Source organism: Mesoplodon bidens (assembly GCF_964165515.1).
Source record: "Mesoplodon bidens genome assembly, contig: HAP1_SCAFFOLD_158, whole genome shotgun sequence".
Classification (NCBI taxonomy): domain Eukaryota; kingdom Metazoa; phylum Chordata; class Mammalia; order Artiodactyla; family Ziphiidae; genus Mesoplodon; species Mesoplodon bidens.
Window position 1 is genome coordinate 645,172 of NW_027671699.1, and position 27,993 is coordinate 673,164.

The 27,993-nt window shown below is 44.3% G+C and overlaps 1 protein-coding gene across 1 annotated transcript; it reads right to left on the reverse strand.

The window, feature by feature from the left end:
• Nucleotides 1-982: 982 nt before the first annotated feature.
• On the reverse strand, nt 983-27,852 carry LOC308611139 (transcription termination factor 1-like; the record flags this gene model as incomplete). The annotated part of the gene is given in 15 exon segments (XM_081260037.1): nt 983-2,337; nt 3,219-3,304; nt 7,516-7,581; nt 9,175-9,264; nt 11,994-12,226; nt 15,314-15,443; nt 18,726-18,804; nt 19,742-19,927; nt 21,039-21,084; nt 21,088-21,265; nt 22,595-23,103; nt 23,105-23,268; nt 25,894-25,936; nt 27,287-27,389; nt 27,590-27,852. Coding segments are annotated over 15 exon segments (2,358 nt in total). The 3' UTR covers nt 983-2,155.
• Nucleotides 27,853-27,993: the final 141 nt, after the last annotated feature.

Consider the following 27,993-nt stretch of genomic DNA (forward strand, 5'->3'; position numbering starts at 1 on the left):
TTGTTGTCATGTGTGGGCTTTCTCTAGCTGCTGCGAGCAGAGGCTGCTCTTTGTTGTGGTGCGTGGGCTTCTCATTGCAGTGCCTTCTCTTGTTGTGGAGCACGGGCTCTAGGAGCGTGGGCTTCGGTAGTTGTGACACACAGGCTCAGTAGTTGTGGCCTGCGGGCTCTAGAGTGCAGGCTCAGTAGTTGCGGTGCATGGGCTTAGTTGCTCTGTGGCATGTGGGATCTTACCAGACCGGGGATTGAACCCATGTCCCCTGCATTGGCAGGCAGATTCTTAACCACTGCATCACCCGGGAAGTCCCTCATTATCATTCTTTAATTACTGCCTAATATTCCATTCTAGGAATACACCATCATATATAGTAAATTTCTTATGAAAGAACATTCATTTTTCTAGTTTCCATATTATAAATGTGCCATTCTTTTACACTAGTTCTGTTATTTCTTTAGGTCCTAGAAGTGAAATTGCTGGACCTCAGAATATGTACATTCTTAAGGCTTTGATGTATTCTACCGGATTGTCCTCCAAAAGGAACATGTAATTTATATTCCCATCAGCCTGAAGATTGGTATGTTTGACAGATAGAAGGAGGTGACTAAAGGCAAGATGCTTATTAAAAAGAAAATATTCATTTGTTCTGGGACTTCCCTGGTGGCGCAGTGGTTAAGAGTCCGCCTGCCAATGCAGGGGACATGGGTTCACCTCCTGGTCCAGGAAGATCCCACATGCTGCGGAGCAGCTAAGCCTGTGCACCACAACTAATGAGCCCATGGGCCACAACTACTGAAGCCCACATACCTATAGCCCGTGCTCCACAACAAGAGAAGCAACCAGAGTGAGAAGCCCGTGCACTGCAATGAAGAGTAGCCCCTGCTCTCCGCAACCAGAGAAAGCCTCTGCAGCAACGGAGACCCAACACAGCCAAAAATAAAGTAATTAATTAACTTTTAAAAAGAAAATACTCATTTGTGCCCTGAATATTTATCGAGTGTCTATTATTTGCACAACACCATGATAGGTGCTGTGGATATACTGGTGAATGAGGACTCCTAAACTTGTTTCTCTCTATTCTTCCTTCTCTGATGACGGCAAGCTTGGAAACATGTCTAGCTTTGTGGATGAATTAACCAACATCACACAGCATGATGCTACACTCAGGAGACAAGGGTGCTGCACCTTGGCCCAGAGGGTGGCCTCACTGTATGGGATATTGCTCACCCACACCTTCCTTTCTATGTTCTCCCCTGTACAGATGAGGCTAGAAGCCTGGGCACTTTATTCCCCTTGCCAGCAAGGGAAGTCTAACAGAGGCAGTTTTTCCAGAAGCAATGGAAGAGACTGCTGGATTCTTTGTTTTTTCCAGTTAAACACCAGAAGAATTCTGTGACTGGCTTTGAGAGGGCATCTTGTATGAAAAATACTTATCTTTAAACACTAGAATCACACTCGGGAAGATGAGATACGCACACCATGACAGGCACATGGGAACCGAAACCAGCTTCCAGGAACACAAACGTCCCTGTACCACTTACCTAATACGCACACACACTAAAATATACATCTAAACAACTGAAACACAGAAAAAAATGGCATGCATTCTTAAAATTGTTAACATTCTCTGTTTTGCTGAATGCACGTATAGTTGAATCCACACCATGAAAATGTTCATTGGGGAATTCCCTGGCGGTCCAGGGGTTAGGACTCTGCGTTTTCACTGCCGAGGGCCTGGGTTCAATCCCCGGTGGGGAACTAAGATCCCATAAGCTATGTGGCACAGCCAAAAAAAAAAAAAAAAAAAAAAAAGAAAATGTTCCTTGGACATGACTACCCTCTGCTGCCATTAGAGGGACTTGGGATCCTGTTGTTGTATGAAAACCATTAGTTGTAAGTATTTTCAATATGATAATTTTCAATATAATAGCACAGAAAATATTAAATCAACTCATGTACTCGCCTTTCTTTTCACATTCAGACAAACTTGAATATGAAATGTGAATCAATTTTTAATGTTCCACGGTATGTTATTATTTTCATACCCTTCCTTTGGCTGTTGCACCTTCTTCAGTAAAATCAATAGTGGAAATAGCATTATTGACACGTACATAAACACAACCAGACCTAGAAAAATGGACAAGAGAGTATCAGCCGCTTAACATTGTTCATCTCCGTCTTCTCCCTCACTGTCATCGTCACAACAAAAGATGTCTCGAAACAGGAAGACTGGCTTGGGGGTTGCCAGAGTCTGGATCTCAGTCCCGTTTTTCTCCATCTTCTTCTCTAATTTTTCTTGAAGCAACGGTAGACTAGTCTCATGAAGGTAGTCTATAATCTCTAAAGAAAAGAAACTGAATCTTGAGATGATCTGACAAAGCCTCTTCCCAAGGTCAAAGGACGGACGGCACAGATGATGACAATGCATTGTTACTGGCACTACTGTGTGCAAGACCTGGCTCTAACTGCTTTATTCATAGTCACTCATTCAATCCTCTCAAAAATGCTATGAGGTAGGCACTATTGTTCACCCGTGTTTCAAATGAGGCATAAAGACATGAAGCTCATCCAAAGTCATAGAGTCAGGAGGGCGAAGCCAGGATTCAAACCCAGGAAGTGCTGTCCGCTGAAAGCAAGGAGCATTTTGTCACACACTGCAGGGTGCAGTGTTACCCGAACCAGTGGTTCCCAAACAATGATGCTGGGCAGGCCACTGGCGACTCATCTGTGAGCTTGTTAGAGAAAAATCTAGCCTCTGGACCCAGACTAGAGACTAGGATCGACTGGGTCTGGGATGAGACCCAGGTATGTATCTTTTTTCCCAAGTTCCCCACCTGACTCCGATAGTCCAGGTTTGGGAATTACATATGTAAACCACCTACAAATGGCTGCAGAGAAGAAACTGTACCTCCAGTTTTTTGTGGATCAGTGTGTGTGCAGGCATGTGGTGTAAGCATGTGTGCTGTGCAATCCAGAAGCACTCGCAGCTCCTCACCCAGTGCTTGCTAAACGCCCGGCCGCCTGGTGACCACACTTCTCAAGCTCATTATCTCATTTAGTACTTTTGAAAGTCCTGTCAGGTAGGGGTTATAATTTGCCAATTTTTACCATTTTCCATTTGAAGAATCTGAGGTTCCCAAAAGTCACTACCCAAGGTCACACTACCAGCGTGTGTCCCCATATGCTGCGTTTTTAACTATTCAGATATCGAAAATACTGACCTGGAAAAGTCTTCTTCTGCCAAAACGGAACACAGGAAGCTTTCAGCTTATAAAATTTACTTTGGACGTAAGATGGAGGAACACCCCTTTAGAAAGGAAAAGGTGTCAAAAAGTTAGTGGCAGTTTAAAAATTAATCATTTCAGTCCTGTGTACTAAGTGCATTGATTGAGGGGTGGTCTACAGACCTAAGCAGCTTTCTTAATCCTCATGTCTACACATGTGAGAAAAATAAGACACGTATGAAAAGCTATTGTTCATCTGGTTAAACACACACACACAAAAGGAAGAAAAACAGAAGTACAACAACACGGATTCTGTCTAAACTAGAATAATCTAAACTACCAGTTGAGAAGACAAGGTGTAACACTAGCTCACAGGGGCTGATGCTAACATTGTCTTCAGCCCCACCCTGAGGGCTCTCCGCAGAGCAACAAATAACCCTCACGACCACTCTGTGTGGGGCCTCCTATGCTTATCCCTCGTTTTGGAGATGGGGAACCCAAGAGAAGATGCCCAAGATCTTACAGTGAATAGGGGGGAAGGGCTGGGACTTCAATTGGGTCCACTCCAAATTCTACTTTTTTCTTTCTTTTTTTTTGATATCAGTGTTTTTTAATGGAAGTATAGTTAATTTATAACGTTGTGTTACTTTCAAGGGTACAGCAGAAAGATTCAGTTGTACATATATATATATATATATATATAATTTTTTCAGATTTTTTTTTCCATTATAGATTATTACAAGATATTGAGTATAGTTCCCTGTGCTATACAGTAGGTCCTTATTGTTTATGTATTTTACATACTGTAGTGTGTATATGTTAATCCAAGCCTCCTAAGTTATCCCCCTACCTCCCGCCCGCTAACCCTTTGGTAACCATAAGTCTGTTCTCTATGTCTGTGAGTCTATTTGTGTTTTGTAAGTAAGTTCATTTGTATCCGTTTTTTAAAGATTCCACATATAATTGATATCCTATGCTATTTGTCTTTCTCTGTGTGGCTTATTTCACTTAGTATGATCATCTCTAGGTCCATCCGTGTTGCTGCCAATGGCAACATTTCACAAATCCTACACTCTTAACCACTACCTTCAGGCTAACTATATATTTGTCACAATGCAAAGGCAGGGGTCTGGATTTTTTACTTTACAAAGCTAAATAAAGTGGATGCTTACGATATTCTGGTGAGTCAAATCCACTTTTCATTTACAATAAGTAGGACAGAAACAACCACATCTTAAATATTTTTTTAAAGTGAAAATCACTAACTTCACTTCCTGGGCACTCACTTCCTAAGCCACAAAAGCGTGGCATATTTGTTTCAGTAATTAATTAATCTAGTTGTTATATGATTAGTGGGAATAACTGGATCTGCTAGGTATGTGGAAGTACAAGATGGCTGGGCTCTCTCTGCCTCCTCATGGCAGCAGCTGCCCGCCGCGTGTGCATGGCATGACACGCACTGTCTCCTTGCTGTCGTCGTCATCACGGTGCTGTTACAAAGCTGCACAGATGAGGAAACCGTTACGCAGAGGCAAGTGAGGGAATGACCTGCCCAAGGCTGGCTAAATTATGAGCAGAGTCCCAGGACTTGACGCCCGGTCCACCTGACTGCAAAGCCCAAGATCTAGGGCATCTATGCCTTCCCTCTTCCCACAGCGCCCCACACCCAGGTTGTTCTGCAGATCAAAGCTCAGGCTTCAAGAAGTAACAATAACTGACCTGGACATTTTCAAACGAAGTAGGTGTTACATCTCATTAGGTGGAGATGCTTTCTTTAAAATCCTGCCTAAACAATTCACAAGGGAGGCTTAAAGAACCTGAAGAGACCGAACTTCTAATTTAATTATTTTCACTGTTTTAATTCGTTATTAAAACTTTGAGGATGTACTATTTCCAATGGTATTTGACTGGATGCCATGATGTCTGTTTTACAGTTTTGAGATTTCTAAACCTTAACCAGAACAATCAATATTTAAGTATATAATTCTACTTAAAATCATTAAAAACCCATTTTAATTTAAGAAATGTGATTTGTGGCAATGTCACAAGATACACAAACATTTATTGGAAAAGTCAGATTTTTCAAAAGGGGTTTGATATTACAAAGGGAGGGACCTGTCGACATGAATACTTCTTAGGATGGGAGTTGGTGGGGTACACAGCAGGACAGCCTTCCTTCAAAGCCCCTAACACCCTCCCCTCTCAGGGACCCACACCCAAGAGCTGGTGCCCCACCCCTGAGACGAGCTAGAAGAGGAAAGGGTTTGGAACCATGGGCATGTGTCTGTGACTCCCAACAGGGCCTGCCACGAAAAGATTCCAATTCTCCAAGTTAAAAAAAGGACTGATTGTTCTTTGTCCATAATCCCAAGGTGTAAATAACTAACCAGCAGAACCAGTTTACACCCTTCCTAATGGATCAGTGACAACCTCACGCCAGCAGCCACGTTTCTGAAAGGCAGCCAGGTTGTGGCAGCCCTGTTCCCCTCAGCACCCTTCCCGAACTAAAGGCCAGACAGTCCCTCAACATCCCCACCTCCCAAAGCCCACCAACCCCTGAGCCCTGTGATGCTCAACAGTTTGCATTGCTTAGAGGGACTGTGCTTTGCCAGCCAGCTCTCTGTTGCTTGGCCAGCAGTGAACTCAGGTCTTCAGAGTGATGGCCTCTCCTCCAGTGGCAGGAACTGATTGAAAATGCAAGGACCATAGCAAAGAAGACAGACAGTGACAACCGATGAAATCTCACTCCTCGGAGGAGAAATGCAAAGGAACAGCACACCAAAACCACTGAGGCAAATCCGAAGAGGAACAGGAGCTTGATGTGGTCTCAAAATATCTCCCCGTGGCCGTTTCTTTTCACCAAGAGAAAAACTTACTTTTCTACAGTGGGGCAGTGTGGCAGAGGCCGCCAGAGCCAGGGGATCAAAATCAGAACCACATGCCTCATGATGGGATGTGACCTGGTGACACAAACACAGCCTCCCCCGTGACTGATTCCCGTGTAAAATACAAAACCCGAATCTAACAGTGAGGAAGCGTCTGACAAACTCCCCAGCTGAGGCAAGTTCTCCACAATGACTAGCCTGTATTTTCCCACAATTTCAACATCGTAGAAGACAAAGGCATTAACAGATACACACTACTGTATATAGAATAGATAAACAACAAGGACCTAGTGTATAGCACAGGGGACTATATTCAATGTCTTGTAATAACCTATAATGGAGGGACTTCCCTGGTGGTGCAGTGGCTAAGAATCTGCCTGCCACTGCAGGGGACATGGGTTCGAGCCCTGGTCCAGGAAGATCCCACATGCCGCAGAGCAACTAAGCCTGTGCACCACAACTACTGAGCCTGTGCTCTAGAGCCCACGAGCCACAACTACTGAGCCCACGCGCCTAGAACCCGTGCTCCTCAACAAGAGAAGCCACCGTAATGAAAAGCCCGCGAGCCGCAATGAAGAGTAGCCCCTGCTCGCCCCAACTAGAGAAAGCCCACGCGCAGCAATCAAGACCCATCACAGCCAAAATTAAATAAATAAGATAATAAATAAATTTAAAAAAATCTATAACAGAAATCATTTTGCTGTACACCTGAAACACTGTAAATCAACTATACTCCAATAATTAAAAAAAAAGAAAAGGAAAGGCAGAACAACTCTGCTGTTTAGAAGACTCTAAGGAGACAGATCCTGGACTGGATCTTAAATCAGGGGGAAAGTGTTATAAAGGACAGGACTGGGACGCTGGGTGAAATTTGCATGGGGGCTGTGTTTTAGACAATAGTAGTGCATCAGTGTCAGGTGCCCTCAGTACGATCACTGTGCTGATGCAGAATAACAGCCTTGCTGAGGACATGGCGTCCACCACTAACACTGAAACGGTTAAGGGAAAGAATTCTATTCCCTTGTAGAAGGGAGCGGGAAAGGGAGGGATGATAAAGTCAATGTGGCAAATGGTAAAAGGCTAATTATGGGCAAAGGGACCATGGGTTCTTCATCCCAGTCATAGCTGGTGTGCTCCATGAAGCTTTTAAGAGACTCTGCACACATTTCATTCACTCTTCTCAGGTGTCTTGGGGTGGAGGTGGTGGTTGGAGCGGAGGGAGGACTGGTCTGATTTACCTGGTCTGGTACGTAGACAGGGTGTTCCCAATACATATATACACAAATACAATTTATAGATGAGTTCCATAAGCAGCAGGAATTTCAGTCCTGTTCTTCAAATCTGAGAGGCATTTATTAGAACTCCTCTCTGATTTTTTCATTAGATTAATATTAAACAAATGGCCTTACCCTATGGTGCTAGCAAGATCTTCCCAGTCTATTTCATTAACATCTTCCACATTTATTTCATTCAACCTATGAGCAAAAATAAAAATTAAGTTTTCAAGCCAAAAATCAACAGGATCCACATCTTCATGGGCTCACAGAATATTAAGAGCTGGAAGGCCTCAGCGTGTTCACCCCTGCTCCAGCTCCCCTGTTACACAGGCCCAGTGTCACTGGCATGCTAACCCAAGGTCAGCCCAAGGTCTTGGGGTGAGCTACAGACCAAAAAATCACCCTTCCTCCTCCTGAGCCCTTTGCATCTCCCACCAAGCCTAGTAAAAAACACAACTTCACAAGGAACTATATTAAATATGCTGTGATAAACCATAATAGAAAAGAATGAAATATGAAAAAGAATATATATATGTATAACTGAGTCACTTTGCTGTATAGCAAAGGTTAAACACAACATTGTAAATCAACTATACTTCAATTAAAAAAAAAAAAAACACAGGGACTTCCCTGGTGGCACAGTGGTTAAGACTCCACACTCCCAATGCAGGGCGCACGGGTTCGATCCCTGGTCAGGGAACTAGATCCCACATGTATGCCACAACTAAGAGTCTGCATGCCACAACTAATGAACCTGCCTGCTGCAACTAAGACACGGCACAACCAAATAAATAAATACAATATTAAAAACCAACCAAACAAACAAACCAAAACACAACTTCACCATTCAATGTAGACACACAAGAGTAGTATACATGTGTACTCAGCACTTACTAAGTGACAAACACTGGGTTAAGACCTTGATACCCACTAATCCATTTACCCTCAACACCACCTGATGAAGCTAGGGGATTATGTCCTTTCCACAGGCCAGGAATCAGGGTTGAGAGCTCGGGTCATTGGCTCAAGGTTTCATGACTCATAGGTGGTACCCACATTGGAACCCAGGCCTGCCTGACGTGAGATGCCCTCCTTGGCTCTGCTAGTCTCTGCTGTCTCTGGTAGAGGAGAAAAACCCCAGCCACGCCAGCGTGGAGAACGAGGAAGCGCACCAATGAAGGAGAAGCAGGCTTCCTGACAGAGCGCAAGAATAATGAAGCTGGACAGGGCGGCCAGAATCCAAAGGTTTCTTCTGCTCTTTGCTGTTCCTCATTGGACATGAGGCCAGGTCCACTAGACTCGCAGTCTTTGTAAAACAGTTCTGTGTCTCCCTGTCGATCAGGGGAGGGAGGACTCTGCACGGACCAGGAACTCAAAGACAAAACTAAAGACCAAGCAGCAGTGACGCCAACTAATGCATGCTAGAGAGCAGTAGGGCTCGGCCTGAAGTATTTACCTCCATTTTCCAATGGACAGAAGTAAGCAATGTCTATGTGAAAGCCTTAAAGACTCAAAGAGCTATGTTTATTGAGTGCATGCTACGTTTTGCATGCATTATTTCATTTCTTCGGCCAATAACACTAAGAGGCAGGTACTGTTATTATCATCCTCATTTAACATGAACAAACCAAGAACTAGAAAGGCAGGAAACACATCCAAGGTCATGCACGTAGAAAGTGCTGGAACAGGAATATGAACCGTGGTAATCTTACTGCAGATTCTGCTGTTTAACAATTACTCTTTGGCTAGAGAGGAAAACGGGTAAAATATCGTCACTTTCTATTTCTGTACCTTTCAATGAGGTTGATCTTGGCCTGTAGGGCATTAAGTCCCCGGTATACGTCCCGACCATTTGTCCTCTTCTTGGTTAGAATTTCCGTCCTACATTGAAAGAAAGAAAAACAGTTTATTTTCGGGGTAAAGTTTCCATTAAAATGTCCTTTGTTTTCCTCATTTAAATTGTCCTTATTCAGAACCACTTTATAACTTTTGCAACTCATCACAGCTAAGATTTACCACCATCAAGAATATACCTTTTTAAAAGTTTTTTAAAGTGGGAGAGGGTAAATAAAGAGATAGAAAGTTGATGGTTATTGAAAATGAGTGATGGATACAAGGAGTTCTAAGTTGGTGTGTGTTACACAATTTCCATAATAAACAGTATAATAAAAGGGAGGGAAAAAAAAGAATAAGCCTGCTTGCAGGTGCTAAAGGATGCTGTGTAGACTCAATTTATTTTTGCTTGTTTATCAAACAGAGAGATATTGCTCTTATTACCATTATAGCTGCTGAAACACCAAACTACACAGATTTACTAAAGTGATCAATGACTCCATGATTCCTCTAAGGCCCCAAGTTCAAGGCTGAGGGAAAGGGTTCCCTGAAGTTCCTAATGAGAGAAGCAGCCCAATTAAAAATATTTAAAAAGTGCTTCTCTTGAAGAGTGAAATCTGTCACAATCTGATGGACAGATCATGAGCTGTGACATTTACTTTCTTGAGCAGGGAGGTACATGAGGCACACACAGAGAAACTGAGAGTTTTTACAAATAGCCGCCCATGTTCACTGGTTTGAAATGTACCCGCTGATGCCATTTCAATGTTTCATGAAGTAAACCTATGCTCAGCATTCAAGTTTCCTACTTTTTTCTTCAAATTAAAAAAGAACCCTTGCATGTTATTTAATTATGCTGATTCTGAAGCACGGCTCCCCTTCATCATTTCCTTTTTAAGACACTGACATATCATCTTCCAACCGAGGCTTTATAACCCACTCCTTTTTTAAAAGTAATTAATTAATAATTTATTTATTTTTGGCTGTGTTGGGTCTTCATTGCTGAACGTGGGTTTTCTTTAGTTGTGGCGAGCAGGGGCTACTCTTCATTGCGGTGCATGGGCTTCTCATTGCAGTGGCCTCTCTTGTCGCAGAGCACGGGCTCTAGGCAGGTGGGCTTCAGTAGTTGTGGCACACAGGCTCAGTAGTTATGGCTCACAGGCTCTAGAGTGCAGGCTCAGTAGTTGTGGCACACGGGCTTAGTTGCTCCACGGCATGTGGGATCTTACCAGGCCAGGGATCGAACCCGTGTCCCCTCCATTGGCAGGCGGATTCTTAACCACTGCACCACCAGGGAAGCCCCCACTCCTTTTTTTTTTTTTTTTTTTTTTTCGGTACGCAGGCCTCTCACTGTTGTGGCCTCTCCCGTTGCAGAGCACAGGTTCTGGATGCACAGGCTCAGCAGCCATGGCTCACAGGCCTAGCCGCTCCGCGGCATGTGGGATCTTCCTGGACCAGGGCACGAACCCATGTCCCCTGCATCGGCAGGCAAACTCTCAACCACTGCACCACCAGAGAAGTCCCCACTCCTTTTTTTAAGCCTAAGATATAGGGGTAGAAAGGGCTCTGGTTCCTCCATATTACACACTTCCCCCCCAAAACATTATCTGTCCTTATTTCCTGAGGGTAGTCTTCTAGTAAGATAAATATTCTACAGCAGAACGGTAAGGTATATAAACAATACTCAGTATAATCTAGCAGTTTGCTTTTAACGTACAACATGCCCACTCTGGATTTCATTCTTCTTTAATGGTCAAGATGACAGAGCCCCCTTTATGCAGGATGATGGAGCCCCGTTTATACAGGAGACCTGGGTCGTGGGCTGTAGAACCACTGCTTCAAGCTGTCATGTTGCAGCTGAAAGTTAGCTCGGAATCCCTCCAGGGCTGGGAAAAGCTACGTTGGGCAAAGAACATGCAGCAACATCTGGACCGAAACTACTTCTTCATGATGGATGTACCTAAAGATGTTCTAGGATGAAAGAGTATGACTGCCCTGCTTTGGATGAAGACAGAGGAACTGCTGAATTAGAAAGCAAAAGTAAAAAGGTGGAGGTATTACTGATCACTACACTTGTGATTTCCCTCCTAAATATCCAGACGTTAATTTTGTATTTCTTTCATGCTATAAATAGGTAACAATCTTGTTTTATGAAGAAAGGGACAGAGTGAAGAAATCAGAAGTCAATATTCAATATTAAAAAGATTCAAGTTCTGTTTACAAAACAGAAACAGACTCACAGATACAGAAAACAAACTTATGGTTACCAAAGGGGAAAGGGGGCAGGAATAAATTTGAAATTGCAGATTAGCAGATACAAACTACTATATATAAAATAGATAAACAACAAGGTCCTACTGTACAGCACAGGAAACTGTATTCACTATCTTGTAATAAGTTACATTGGAAAATAATCAAAAAAAATAATATATATGCACAACTGAATCACTTAGTACACCAGAAACTAACACAACATTGTAAATCAACTCTACTTCAATTAAATAAATAAATAAATAGAATAAAAAGGTCCAAGTTCTTTATGAAGAAGCCACACAATGAATCAGGGGTGGTTAAATGCTAACTTAAATCAGCTTTCGATATTGAAGTGGTTGGAGCAGTGGATTAGAGAGGATCATTCTTGACCTACTGTAAGGCTTTCCACGTGGTAGTTACAGATATTCTTAGTAACCTCAGCAGTCCACCCCTCTCCGGAAGTTGCTGAGAGAGGGGCAGGGAATGCTTCTTGTTGAAATTTATGTAAGAAGCCTCAAACTTACCACTTACTTTGACACTGCATCCAATTCCTGGTTTCCACTTTTGCCTCCACTTCTACCCAGGATATGCCTTTGTACAGTTTTTCCCAAACAACTGACAGGCGACCTTCAGGATTCTCTTGGAGTTTAGAATCCATCTCGTTTAGCTCCTGGGGAGACATTTCCTTTAGAATCACTTCTTCAACAGCCTTGATTAGTTTCTGGGTGTCCGTCTTGCTCCAAGCACCATGAGTTCTTTCTGTTGACATAAAAGGATGGTCTTGAAGTTGCTCATCTATTTGCTTTCAAACACAATATTAACAACAAAATGATGATGAGGGGTATCTGTCATTTGACATCTCTCCAAACCCACAGAAGCTACAACACCAAGAGTGAACCCTAATGTGGACTGTGGACTCTGGGGGGTTAAGATGTGTCAAGGTAGCTTCACGGATTGTAACAAATGGACCACTCTGCTGGGGGGTGTTGAGAATGGGGGTGTGCCGTGCATGTGTAGGGCAGGAGATAAGTAGGAAGTCTTTGTACCTTCCTCTCACTTTACCTGTGAACCCAAAACTGCTCTAGAAAAATAGTCTTTTTTTCCCTTAATTTATTTATTTTCTTTATTTTTTTGGCTGTGTTGGGTCTTAGTTGCAGCACATGAGATCTTTGTTGAAGCACGTGGGATCTTTTGTTGCAGCGCAGGCTCTTTGTTATGGTGCACGGACTTCTCTCTAGTTGTGGCGTGTGAATTTTCTCCCTCTAGTTGTGGTGCATGGCCCCTGTAGTTTGTGGCATATGGGCTACAGGGTGCGTGAGCTCAGCAGCTGTGGAACACGGGCTTAGCTGCCCCGCGGTATGTGGGATCTTAGTTCCCCGACCAGCGTCCCCTGCATCTGAAGGAGGATTCTTTACCACTGGACCACCAGGGAAGTCCCAAAATAAAGCCTTTATAAACAAAAAGGTAAATCAGACACTTTTCAGAAGACAATGGGCAACATCTCAATTACACAAACATAAAACTATCAGTTATGCACTTCCCTGGTGGTGCAGTGGTTAAGAATCCGCCTGCCAGTTCAGGGGACACAGGTTCGAGCCCTGGTCCAGGAGGTTCCCACATGCCGGGGAGCAACTAAGCCCACGCGCCGCAACTATTAAGTCTGTGCTCTAGAGTCCGCGTGTCAGAACTACTGAGCCCTTATGCCACAACTACTGAAGCCTGCGCACCTAGAGCCCGTGCTCTGCAACAAGAGAAGCCACGGCAATGAGAAGTCCGTACGCCACAACAAAGAGTAACTCCCGCTCGCCACAACTAGAACAAGCTCGCGCGCAGCAATGAAGCCCCAACGCAGCCAAACAAAACAAAACAAAACCAAAAAAACTATCAGTTACATGCAAATCAAAATGAAACTACGAAAGTGGCCATAGATTCCTTTTAAGGACCAATCACACTCACACACACATACACACACACACACACATACACAACCAACTGCAAAGAAAACAAATCCTTTCTTAATGCAATCTTTTTTTTATCTTCGAGAAAGCTGTTCTTCCTGTTTCTAAGAGTAATACCTACTGCAAGAAATTGTGAGGTTCCCAAACATTTAGTGGAAAGAGAATAACCAAACGACTTTCATGTTATATAAATAACTCTCCCCAAGAGTTTCTGGAGTGAAATTAACAGCTACAATGGCGTCACCACAGTACTTGATGAAGGCACCTGTGAATTTCTTTTTTTCTTTCTTTTTTTTACATATTGCACTCATTAAGCTATTTTTTTTAATTAAAAAAAATTATTTGGCTGTGTTCGGCCTTAGCTGCAGCACGTAGGACCTTCGTTGTGGCACACAGGTTTCTCTCTAGATGCAGAGTGTGGGCTTAGTTGCTCTGCAGCATGTGGGATCCTAGTTCCCTGACCAGGGATCAAACTCATGCCCTCTGAAGTGGAAAAGTGGATTCTTAACCACTGCACCACCAGGGAAGTCCCAGCACCTGTAAATTCCTAAAGCCAGTCCTTGGTGCAGGGCATCAAAAGCTTCTATGATTCGCTCTTCTTGTCTACATGCTCACAGTCATGCTAAGGAAGAGGCCGCAAGCTGGAAGGCTACAGATATCTTCGATCTGGCCTACAGAATGTTATTGTTACTATTTCCCCAATAACAATTTGGATGAATATTTAAAAATCAAGAGAATCCCAAGAGGGTTTTCCCTGGTAGGGCAGTGGTTAAGAATCCGCCTGCCAACGCAGGGGACACGGGCCCAATCCTTGGTCTGGGAAGATCCCACATGCCATGGAGCAACTAAGCCCATGCACCACAACTACTGAGCCTGCGCTCTAGAGCCCACGAGCCACAACTACTGAGCCCATGTGCCACATCTACTGAGCTTGCGCTCTAGAGTCTGTGCGCCACAACTACTGAAGCCAGCACGCCTAGAGCCCATGCTCCACAGCAAGAGAAGCCACCACACTGAGAAGCCCGCACACTGCAACAAAGAGTAGCCCCTGCTCACCGCAACTAGAGAAAGCCCGCTCACAGCAACGAAGACCCAACACAGCCATAAATAAATAAATAAATAAATAAATAAATAAATAAATAAATAAATAAATAAATAAATTTATTTTAAAAAAGAGAGTCCCAAGAAAAAAAAGATCTTGATTTCACACACACGTGCAAATCCAGATGTTTGCTTTACTTCTTGGAAACTGGCAGAATTGGCTGTGCTGAGTCTTCGCGTGGCACCGGTGGCCAGAGTTGGTGGCACAAAAGGCGTGGTCTCCACCACCTCAGAGTTTACCACGTGCGGACATGCAGACGCCTTGCTGGGACCCGCTGCACGGCTCTGCCTGCAGGGCCGGAGCATGTGAGCCTCTGGGCTGAAGCTAACACCCACTAAGGACTGTCTTCTGAAAGCAACTGGGGACTTTTTAAGGTGAAGAATATAACCAAGGAAGCTTTTTATGAAAGAAGAGAACAGACAAGAGACGACTGACACTGGCTTTGGGAAACGTCCCTGACTAACAGGCCCTCCCTTTGATGGTTTCCCTGGTCACCTGGGGGAAAGGACCTTGGTGGCCCAGGTTCTCCTGCCCACCGGCTGAGTGGGTTTCAGTTTACCTGGCAGTTGGAGTCACACTGAAAGCTACTGACATAACGTGTGGCAGAAATCAGTCTGGTGAATAAAGGCTGCATCAATATGCATGAAGAAATAAATGAATCAGTAAGAGAATGGCTGAAAGAGTGATGACTCTCTCAGAAGACAGGCCTGCAGTGATGCCTGGGCCCTGGGCCACTGTGGGCTGATTTGTTCACCAAAGTGGGCTCTAGAGACCACGACTTACAACTGCTGATCTGGGAGAACTTCAGGGCCACAGAGAGGCTACTTCCAGACATCATCTCGCCAATCTTTCTCCAGTCGTTTCCATGGAGGGACTGGTATATCTTTAGCTTCTCGGTATCTCCTTTGCTATACCTTAGAGGAAGGGAAAACAGATCACAGCTAAGCGTTAACCACAAGCTTAAAACCACTATTCTCACTGCAGCACGCTGCGACGCTGGGAGAAGCCGTATAGGGCGGGCTGTCAGGAAACCTGCTCAGCGCAGTCCTACCAAGGTCCTGAGCCCAGATACTTCCTGTCTCGGCATCGCAACCATGAGCACCCTGTAAGTCAGTCACCGCAGTCCCTGGCTCACTTACACAGAGGCCAGGGCAAATAATCTGATCATGCTATTCCCCAGCCAAATCCATAAAGGCTTCACACAATAAAACCCAAACTTCTGACTGTGCCTGCAAAGCTCGGTGCTCCCTAAGTTCAACCCTATTGGCCTTATCGGCCTTTCTCACCTCGAAGCCTCTGGACCTGTGTTGGGAATGGCCTCCCTCCACCGCTGGAAAGCTCCTGCAAGCTCTTCAGAAGCAGCTTAAATGGTGCATCTTCAGAGAGGGCTTCCCTGACCACCTGGTTGGAGGTGTCCTGCTGTCCTCTCCCACAGGACACTCTGCTGCTCTCTCACTGCCCCCGTCACCACTGGCAACTGTACGCTCGTGGCTTCCCTGGTTTATCTGACCCTTCGTCTAGGCCACCACTGGCCAATGGAAATATGAGCCACAGATGTCATTTAGAATTTTCTAGTGGTCAGGTGAAAATTAATTTTATTAATTTTTTTAAAGATAATTTATTGGCTCAGGCAATTGAAAAGTCCAGATACAAGTGGGCCCTAGGGTGAGCTTAATCCAGGAGCTCAGTCAAATCACCAAGGACCACTTCCCACCATTCCACTCTGCCTTCCATGTGTTTGGGGGTTTTATTTAGCGGCAGCATGCGGCATGTGGGATCTTAGTTCCCCAACCAAGGATCAAACCCACACCCCCTGCAGTGGAAGCACGGAGTCTTAACCACTGGACAACCAAGGAAGTCCCTAATTTTATTTAGTTTTAATGAATTAATAACATATCTTATTTAACTCAATATACTAAAAATGCAGCCATTTCAACATGTAATCAGAACCTAAAAGTATGAATGAGACACTTTACACTCTCTTCTCCACACCAAGCCTTCTAAGTCCATTGTATACTTCACTCTTCAGCGCATCTCAGCTTGGACTAACCACAGTTCAAGTGCTCCATGGCCACATGAGGCTGGTGGTCACATGGATGGACAGCACAGCTCTGGAGGGGAAGTCCTCGGAGGGTGGGGACCCTGTCAGTTTTCTACACTTTGGAACCCGGTAATGCTTGACAGACAACAGGTGCTCAATAAAGATGAGACAGGGACTTCCCTGGTGGCGCGGTGGTTAAGAACCTGCCTGCAAATGCAGGGGACATGGGTTCGATCCCTGGTCTGGGAAAATCCCACATGCTGTGGAGCAACTAAGCCTGTGCGCCACAACTACTGAGCCTGAGAGCCACAACTACTGAAGCCCGTGCGCCTAGAGCCCATGCTCCACAACAAGAGAAGCCACCGCCATGACAAGCCCACAAACTGCAACGAAGAGTAGGCCCTGCTCGCCACCACCAGAAAAAGCCCGTGCGCAACAACAAAGACCGAACACAGACAAAAATAAAAGATGTGACAGATGCCTTAGCACAAATCGGTCACAGTTTAAGGAAGTTAAGAGGCAGCAATCCCACATAAAAGCAAATACATTAAAAGAAAAGAACTAAAGTGCACTATAATATATGCAGATTTTGAGATTAAACATCTTAAATGTTTAAGGGAAAAAAAGCCATCATTATGACATTTTATAATTCCTTTTTGGTGGGAAGGAAGAGGGGTCAGAAGTGGTAGTTTATGTTATTACTAATGCAACACAAAAGCAGCCCTAATAAAATACTAACCATTTCTAATGAGGATGATCCACAACTACCGGGGGACAGTAAGATCCTAGCATTCTCAGAAATGGATCTAAAATGCAGAGCATGGTGAACAGAGATGCGAAATCCTTCACCATTAAGAATCAAGCTTTTTAGCAGTTTCCTTTATAAGGCAAGCAGGGTCTTCCTGAGATTTAAAACAAGACTTAAAAGTACCCTTGAAGCAACAAAAAAGAGGACATGAGAGAAAAACAGAGTGTACGAAAATGAGGAAACAGGTGTACTGACCTCCATGGCCCCTTGGAGCCTTACAATTCTTTGATTTTTGACTTTCTATGGCTTTTTCACTTAAGAGTTCCTTAAGTTGGAAACATACTTTAAGGGTAAATGGTCAGCACAACACAAGTAATATGGTACCAGTGAATGAACTTTATTATCAGAATGACAGACCTTCATTATTTGAAAAATGCCATTTCCCACAGTGATGTAACAGGTAGAAAAACAGGTTACCTCATTCATTTACCAAAAGCATCATTTTGGTCCCACTTAAAATGTCACCCTTAGTGAATTTCCTTAAAGTACATGGCGGGGGCTTGGGAAAAAGAGAGGGCAGGTTTCAGTCTGTGTGGAGGCGCCTTTCTTCTACTTCCGGTTTATTTCTTTTGGTAAAATTTTTAAAAAGAAGCCGAGGTCATATCAATGTTACGTTCTGATAGTACCTATGTCCTGATTCAAGATCACGGCGCTCAGTAGGACCCAACTGGCCGTGACAGATTCACTCCATCTGCCTCCTGGAAGTGAGATCAGTAGTTGAGCCCTAGGTGGCTGTCTGGGCCCTCAAGGGTAGGAGCTGATGCTTTCTCCCTCATCCCTTTGTCCTTAAGCAGAGTGCTTACCCACCACTGACGCTCAGTCTACATTTGATTTATTTGGAATGTTGGAAACAGAACATAATTGGGTATTTTATTTAGGAAAAAAGGGAGGACAGAAAGGCTACCGCCACATGAAGCTCTGCATTGATGTTACCGAATCACACTTAAATGACCTCACACAAATGCTCACCCCCACCTTCAAATATTTACTGAAAACCCAAAGCACTGGGCTCAGTGCTGAAGGGCACACATCACACTGAGAAGGAAAGTCTGGGTTCGCAAGGAGCTTACAACTTAGGAGACTGCCGAGAAAACTGCACAGGTGACGCTAAGAGGCAGCGCGTGGAGAATGCTACAATTGACAGCATAAAGTAAAAGCCAGGGATTTAGAAAGGGGAAGATGACAGAAGATTTATTCAAGAGGTGGAAACTGAAAGGGACTTTGGAGACATACACCTGACGGCACATCTGGTTTCACACACGAAACTCTTCACGATTTTGTTGTGTACGTTTTGATTTACAGTATCAGCAAAGACTAGAGAAATGCTCTGCTCAAGTTTTTTCTTACCTGCCTTTGTAATTGTTGACATCAAACATCTTCTTTGCTCGACAGTATATGAGTTTCCAGGGCCAGGCAATGCCCTTACCTAAAGTCGGAAGAGAGGTGGTCAGAGGGACAACCGGAGCGTGGCATGAAACACAGTCACAATTATAAAAGAAACCCAGAAGGGCCCCTTTTTACAGCACACGCTATCCTAGACCCCAGGTGGAGGGTGCGGTTTCCTATGTCCTGCAGAGAGCCGTCTTGGGGAGCAGATATACAAAATCCCCAGTTTCCGTGGCCATCTCTGGAAACTAGATGCTTAGTATGTAGGGGCTCTAGCTTCTGTTCTGCTAAATTCACGGAAAAGACCCTTATTAGGCAAAGAGCTTTTACCGTAATCTGGAGGTGGAGGACACACTCCAGCAGCTCCCCATAAGATAAACAAAAAAACTTTGCAATTGAATAAGCTTCTTCCTGCTTTGCCACTCTAAAGATGAAAGGATCCCCCAGCAGGGGCTCACTGTTCTGTTTTCCTTTGTGCATTTCACCTAAGAAATTATTCTCTTTAAATTCAAGAGAGATTTTTTTTTCCAGTCCAAACCTACATTGCTTCGTGACCTTCTAACTTCCCCAGGATACCTCCAAGAGGAGGGTTCCAGCTCAAAGCGCAAAAATGGCTCTACTTAAAAAAACGTCTGAGACTCTGGTGTATACCAGAGTACTTTGTGCAGTGTATGCAAAAAATACACAATAGAGGTCAAGAAGAGAAACCAAAACCGTAATTGTTACCAAGTAGGAAAGCTGGAAGCTGATCATCTAATTTGTTAGAAAATCTGTAAAAGCACTATCCTTGGGAGACGTGAACACATTCCAAATCCCTGAACGTATAGGCTGGCAATAAAAATACTATTAACGTAGCAGCGGCTAACATGCACTGCATGTACTGGACGGGCCAGGCATTGTGTTCAATACTCACCATGGTTATCTGTGCAAGGCTGGAAGGCTGCAGATGGTCAAAGAGGCCACAGTTCTAAACTTACCAACGTGCAATCTAAACGAGTACTTTCTTTTTAAGTCGGTGATTAGAGATTTCTCCTCTGGGTATCTGTCTGTGTACAGCAGCTTGTCTGCATTCTCGATTCCTGTCAGAGACAGAAATTCTCGCACATTTTTCTCTAACTGCTTATTTTCCTTCACGGAAATCTTGCCAAATTTAATAGCGACACCTAGGATTTGGGGAAGGAGAAAAAGGTACACAACTGTCAACAATGAATGAAAGCGAACCACCGTTTTGTCTTTAGCAATCACAACAGCACCCGTCAGCTCCTCCCCACCTATCGGGGAGCAGCCCCTACTTGTGCCCTTGACATTGGCTCTCCTGCAGAGTTCGGCCAAAGCCACACTGTCCTCCCAAAGTCTTCCCTGGCCATCCTACTCCAATGTGACCTTTCTTGTGTCATCAATTCCTTTTTACACAGTTATTTAAGAAATAAATTAACAGTAATAGATATTCATTAAAAATTCAAACAGTGTTGAAATAAAAGTTTAAAAGAAGCGCCCCCCCCCACTTCACTATCCTCTGCCCCTCCTCCCCCCAAGGCAGTGCTGGGAACTGGGTGGCACAAACATGAACATGTATATTCTCTACGAATATATGTTGGGGGGAGGTGGGGACAATGTCACTGCAATTTACGTTCTATTCCTCGTCATAACTCAAAGCACTCAAGTCTCATTATTATTGACTGCATTACACAGTACATTTTCCTAATCTTAAACTTATTTTAAAAATCTTTTATCACTTGCAGTACACAACCTTACATTTGTAGTTCATTCTGAAACCCAATAAGCTTTCTGGGAGGTTCTTGTAACACAGTGAAATCAAGAAGGAGACCAAGCTGGGTGTTGCCTGAAGCCATGCCCACTACAACCAGCTCACCCTCAAATTAATATCCTTGAAATTACACCTCATCAAAGCTGATGATGTTGATATGCGTGTTTTAATTTGATTTCACTTGTGCCCCCGTCCCAGTGTCTCAACCACTTAACCTCCTCCCCCTCTTCTTCCGGGCTTGATCTTCTAGTCTGTGGATCACCTGGATCCATTAGTCCCGTTTTTCCTCGCCTCCCCTACCAGAAGTTGGGCACAGAGGAGGAAAACTAGTGCACTTCAGTTTGGTAATTTTACAGTGCAGATAATGATTCTGGAAGGAGATAAAGCTGAAAGTAGCTAAGGGATGCTCTTTGTGAATCTATAAATATGAACCACTCACAAAAGAAAGTCAGGGCTAGTTACGCATATAGAAAAGTTCAACAAATATTCAAGTCCCACAAGCTTACCCTGGGCTTTAAATTCTTTAAAGCGTCCCAAGTCATCCCGATATATTCACTTAATTGTAGTGGCAGCCCTCTCCTTGATATCAGGGAGGAACTCCTGGAGCTGCCTCACAGTGGAATCCAAATCCACGTCTGAATTATCTGAATCTCTCGAACCTTCAGATAAATATTTCGTTTCAGGATCTTTAGCCGACTCCAAATTGCTTTCTTCTTCATTTGTGGGTTCTAATCTAAGGAGAAAAACTGGATTGATTAACACTGACAGGTCACGTGCCCTAATGGCTTTCAGATTCTTTCCTTACAGTGACTCTCCCTTTGACTACGACAGCATTAAAGCTGGAAGGGATCTTGGAGTTGATTCCGTCTGTGATGTCTGAACTCTTTAATGTAGCTTTACTAACTTGGATACACCTCAGAGGCTGCCTGGAAGGTAAACATGTCGCCTTAAGCCCTATTTCCACCAGGCATTGCTTATGTTACTATTTCTCAACTGTATTGTTTCAGATATTGACTTCCTCATAAGCTCAGCCCTCTTCTACACCCATGGATACTCAAGACACCTCCCCCCGACCAATGAGTTGTTTTATAATAATGGTTACTAATTAGTTAAGTCAATATTCAGGGTTTACATCGTTACAATTGCTTCCTTGCAGTTAACAATGGCCACATATTTTCCCCTTGGCAGTATAAAGAAAACATAGTCTTCTATGTATCTATCACTAATTCATTCCCACAGACTTTCTGCCAGATGTGCAAAGGTGTTCTTAGCCAAGGGCATCAGCTAACCACCCAGACAGGAAACTGAAACAAAACAAAAACAAAAACAAAACTGTACGTATTTGTCTGAGCAAAGGGTCAACAGCTTTCACAGGTCCACAGCCCCATACAAGTTAAGAACCACAGGCCGAGAACATTCCTGCATCATTATCAGTGATCTAAAAATGTCCCCAAAGAGAGGGCACAGAGGATGATGTGAGTTGGGCCCTCTGCCATTTAACTTCTATGTGAAACTATTTTAAGCCAGGACAATCTAGCAAATGTAAGAACGTCACAGAGTAGAAAAGGGGAGAAAACCTGTCCCAACTCCCAGGAACTGAAATAAAGTGCTTCAAAAAAATTCCTGCATCTACTCATCGGCCAGGATACTTAAATGATAATTATATAAAGAACGATATCTAAGTTTCTTTTATTAGGGAGAACCCTAAGTCAAGTTTTTTTCCTGTTCTGTAGCATTCTAAGTTCTCTGATCCTTTCTCCTCTCTCTGTACATATAGACAAGGTAATTGTGGGGTCTTAAAATTCTTTTTAAACTTATACATAGAATTTCAGGGCTGAAATAATTCTTAGTGAAAACAGACTGTAACTGCCTTATTTTGTACATGAAGAACGCAAAGTACCTGCCAAGTTACTCAGTTAAATGTGCACGACATCCTATACATTCGATGGTCTATCTCTTTATGATTTCTGCCCCTTCCTATGGCCGTGCTGAACAAAGAGGTAACGGGCAGACTTCACACCCAAGACGCACACCATCAGAAGGCTCTACACCCACACGTTACCTCTGCACCTCTTCCGAACAGGCCTGGGGTTTCTCCTCTTGTGGCCTGGGTTTCACACTTTCTTCAATCAAGGTACCAGTACCTTCCACTGAATCAAAGCGCGTGTCCTCAGAGCTCGTCCTGAGAACTGAAAACTCACCAGCAGGTGCCACGGCAGTATCAACAGAAGATCTTCTCTTCCTTTTCTTAGACTTTTTCTTAAGGCCACTGGACTCCTGATTGCCCCCTGCAGTCCCGACCGCACCAATCACTTGAGATCCCTCTGAGTATATGTTCTCAGCGCTCTCAGGCGCAGGCAAGGCCTCGAATTCCTGGTCACTTGGACGCTTCCTCTTTCTTGTCTTAGACTTGCTTTGATCTGCAGACACTGGTAGTTGTGCGATTTCACCTTCTTGGCCCATGGGAGGCTGGGGTTCCTGCTCTTGGGATTCTGATCTGGGCAGGGTGATGCTTGCACCCAGACTCTCCTGGACAGCATCACAGGACCTGACTTTCCTCCGATGTTTTTTTATGCTTTTTCCCCCGAACTTTATCATGCAGTTCTGACTCATTTTCACGTGACTTAGTAACTAAATGTGCTTCAGGCCCTTTTGTTGACTTTTGCCGCTTGCTTACATCAATGTAAATGACATCGACATGCTTTCTAAAATTCTTGGGTGTGTTCACAATGTTTTCTTTTTTTTTTTAATTCTGTCTCAATTATCCTTTATTTGTAGTTTACCTTGAATTACTCTGGTAACCTATCGAAGTTTTTTTTTTTTTCTCCAATTCGTGCTGTCTCGGCGCACGTACGTGTCACCAGCTCTTTTTTTTTTTTTTTTTTTTAATTTATGGCTGTGTTGGGTTGGGTCTTCGTTTCTGTGAGAGGGCTTTCTCCAGTTGTGGCAAGTGGGGGCCACTCCTCATCGCGGTGCGCGGGCCTCTCACTATCGCGGCCTCTCCCGTTGTGGAGCACAGGCTCCAGACGTGCAGGCTCAGCAATTGCGGCTCACGGGGCCAGCCGCTCCGCGGCATGTGGAATCCTCCCAGACCAGGGCTCGAACCCATGTGTCCGGCATTGGCAGGCGGACGCTCAACCACTGCGCCACCAGGGAAGCCCCCACAATGTTCTCTTTATCCACCAGGATGTACACAATACCTGTTTCCTTATAGACTCCCAAAGCACCTTTTCTTCTCTTTTTATTCTTTTTCGGTATAGAAGTGGTCTTTTCAGGATCATCACACATTTCTGATTGCTTCAAAGCAGAAGAAACAAGATGCTGGGCATCCTTTCTCTTTTTTTTTTACCCTTAGTTATGTCAGCCGGTTTCTTTGCCAGGGAGGAGTCTCTGAATCTTTCATGGGGATGCCTCCCATGTCTCTCCTTATGTACAGAATGCTTGATCTTTTTCTAGACGAAAACTGGAGTGTGGGTTTCCAATCTGCTTGATCCTCCTTCCATTTTACTCCTATAGGGAAACAGAACCACATGGTTTCTTTTTGCAGAGCATTTTAAACATTAGCCTCAGGAGGAAAAAAAAAATCACACAAAAACGAAACTGCAGGACAAATGGCAAGCCTGGAGTCATGATTATAAGTTTTCCATTATTCTAAATGTGTAGCAAGCTCACTGTAATTCACTTGTCTGGTTCCATTGCCTTTATGATATGGAAAAAATATAGTTAATTGAGAACAGTGCTCTGCCATGATCGGGCCCTTGTTCCCCCACGGCCTCATCTTCTACCTCTCCTCTCAAACTCTGTTGCTCCAGCTACACGGGACTATTTTTTTTTTCGGTTCCCCAAACATGCTCCAATCCTTTCCCTGGCTTGAGGTCTTATAAATCACGACTCCCTCACTCTGGGCCGCTCTCCGCTGTCTCCTACCCCTCCCTGCCTCCTTTCATCCTTCAGAGCTTGGCTTGAGCATCGCTTCTTCCAGAAAGCTTTAAAAGAATATAAACATTATGATACCATGCATCCTGAGTTAAGACAATATAAATGTTATGATGACGTGTATATTGAGTTAAGAGAATACATACATGATGATGCCATGTATGTTACATTCAAAACACAAAATCGTTTCATGTATCTTTTCTGAATGGATACATATGTAGTAAAACTATGAATAGAGCATGGGGAATATAACTGGTAAATTCAGGGATTAGGGACAAGTAGAGAGCCAGTTACTCTTATATCTTCAATCTTTTATTTCTTAACTGGAGTAACGAGTACAGGGGTATTTGTTATATTTTTGTCTACTCTTATTTGTCTACTCTTTTAAAGTGAACTGAAATAGTTCACTTTCTAAAAAGCAAGGGGCAGAACAAGAATACAGACTCCTTTCACTGAAAAATAAGCATTAAGGACTTCCCTGGTGGCGCAGTGGTTAAGAATCCACCTGCCAGTGCAGGGGACACGGTTTCGAGCCCTAGTCCAGGAAGATGCCACATGCCACAGAGCAACTAAGCCCTTGCACTACAACTACTGAGCCTCTGCTTTAGAGCCCATGCTCCACAACAAAGAGTAACCCCCCGCTCGCTGCAACTAGAGAAAGCCTGCGGGCAGCAACGTAGACCCCACACAGCCATAAATGGATCAATAAATTTATTTTTAAAAAATACAAGCGTAAAAACAAGCAACTGAAGGATGTAAACATACTGTTTCAAGTATTTACCAAAAAGAGAGAGAGAGAGAGAAAAGAAAGAAACCTTTCCTGACCCTTTGAGCTTGGTCCATTCCCCAAATGCTATACTTTCATAGCAAACTATTTTTCTTTTGTAGCATTTAGCCCAGCTGTGGTTCAGAGCGGGAACATCAAGTATCCACTGACCTCAAACTAGTAGATCGCATCTTTGAGAAAGAGGCTGAATGGGCCTTGTTAGTGTCCAACAAAATGTCCAAGTTCTGCAATAAGTTGGAATGAAGTTTAATAAGGCTCCAATGTCAATTCTTATACAGAGCACGTGCATCCTGGAGTTTAAGTACAGGAATAGAAATGTACTTCACAAAAGACATGGTTAAAAATATAATTTTACAAACACAGCTTACAACTCTCCTTGCTCCGTATTGCTTCTGGGTTTCAATTTTTAAGATTTTATTTCTCTGCGACTAAAAGTAATACTAAAGGTAATACGTTTACATGGTTCAAACATCAAAATAATCTGTCCTTATTTTCCCTCCTTTCTCACAGAGAAGGCAGCATCTGTATATTCTGATCTGCATTTTGCTATTTTCACTTAACAACAGATCCTGGAGACCTCTCTGTGTCAGTGGTCTTTCAAGTCTGAATGCTTAAGCACCTTTTCTACCAGAAGGTACCTACTTTCTCCTCGGTAGTCAAGAAGCTATAAGAATTGTCTAGCTGGAAGGATGGGGAATAACAAACATATGGACTGATACCTATAAGCCAAAACTACCAGCCTCAGGATCTCACCTCCAACGGAGGCAACAGGAGCTTTGGTTAAGGCCTTCCTCCCTGGTGTCACCCAGAGATGCACAGAAACCCCTTCTTAACCCACTTCTTTGCAGCTTCCATCTCCAAGACACGCCCCCTGAGACTGCTCCAGTTAGAGTGCCTATGACCTTAGAGCCACTAAATTCAAGAGATACTTTCCTGGCCCATCTTTCAGGATCTCTCTCTCTCTCTCTCTCTCTCTCTCTCTTTGGCTGCACCACGTGGCTTGGCGGAATCTTAGTTCCCTGACCAGGGATCGAACCCGTGCCCCCTGCAGTGGAAGCACAGAGTCCTAACCAATGGACCACCAGGGAATTCCCTCAGGATCTCTCAATAACAATGAACAGAGCAGATAATTCCTTTTAGTATTTTTACCTTCCATTAGTTTCTTTCTTTCTTTTTGTAAATACCTTCTATGCTTCTCCTTCTGGTCTCTTGAACTCAGCACCACGTTTTAAATATATAGTCACGTCCCACTAAAACCTTCTTATGGCTTCTCCATTATTCTTTGTAAGTTTATTTATTTTATTTTATTTATTTTTGGCTGTGCTGGGGCTTCGTTGCTGTGTGTGGGCTTTCTCTAGTTGCCGCGAGCGGGGGCTACTCTTCATTGTGGTGTGCAGGCTTCTCATTGCCATGGCTTCTCCTGTGGCAGAGCACGGGCTCTAGGAGCGCAGGCTTCAGTAGTTGTGGCGCACAGGCTTAGCTGTTCTGAGGCATGTGGGATCTTCCCGGGCCAGGGCTCGGACCCGTGTCCCCTACACCGGCAGGTGGATTCTTAACCATTGCACCACCAGGGAAGTCCCTCCATTATTCTTAAAATAAAGTTCCAAATCCTTACAGACCTACCATGCCCTTCATGAGCTAGTCTAGTCCATGCCTACCCCTCCACCGCTCATTTCTCCCTGGGTTTCAGACATCCTGTCTTCTTTCGGTTCCCAGAATACACCGTGATCCTTCTCGTTATCAGGGACTTTACAAAAGCACCTCATTTCCCCAGGAATGCCTTTCCTCCGTTACCTTTCTGCGCTATAACTGGTCTAAGTTTGAAACTCACTTTCTCTCATCACTTCTGGGTCCCGCCTTCTCGTTACAATGTTTCTCAACAATCAAGCTGCTTGCCTACTGCACTTCGCTCCATTGGGATAGAACCGGCCTCTTAAGGGCTGGGATCTTCTCGTCCGTCTGGCTCCCAAATGATTCCCCGGCATTCGATATGTATGGATATACATTTATTCACACTTATTCGGAACATACCACTTCCCGCCTTTCAGGGACGTGCCCAAGCCTGGTCCCGATCCCCTCCCCACTTTGGGGTGCCCTGGAGACGCTGCTCTGCCCCGAGGTGGGCGTTCCGGGGCTGAGAGGGAGGAACGAACGAGAGGTTCCCGAGTGGAGGGGCCTGGAGCGGCTGCGGAGAAAACAGGCGCCACCCTCATCCCTGGGGACCTGGGCCAAAGGCAGGCCTCCGGGGAGGTGAAGACAGCAGCCACACACCTCTCGGCTCAGACACGCCAACTGGGAAAAAAGCCGGAGCAACTATAAGGCGCTTTCACTTACCTTCCGAACGCGTGGCCACCTGCCTTCCAATCCGGAAGTGCTGGTGTGGCGAAAGCGGAAGTGGGTGTGTCACTTCCGGCCCGCCCCCTTCGGCATCGCCCTGCCGTAGCAGCTCGCTGGCTGTGGGGCTGTGACTCGCGTCGTTTTCTGCCCAATTTGCTCCCGGGCTTGTTGCGAGTGGGGTGGGACAGGGTAGAGCGGGATCCTAAAACTAAGAAAGTGGGACAGAGCCCTTCCGCCGACTTGCTTATTCGTGCATGCATGCCATTTATTCAACAGTTTTTTTTGCTGAGGTCCGTCTGCAGTCTAGGAGTGAACAAGATGCTGAGGGCTAACCTGAGGAAGACAGAAAACAAACTAATCAACCAAGATAATTTCAGATTATCCTCTAAGGAAAATAGATC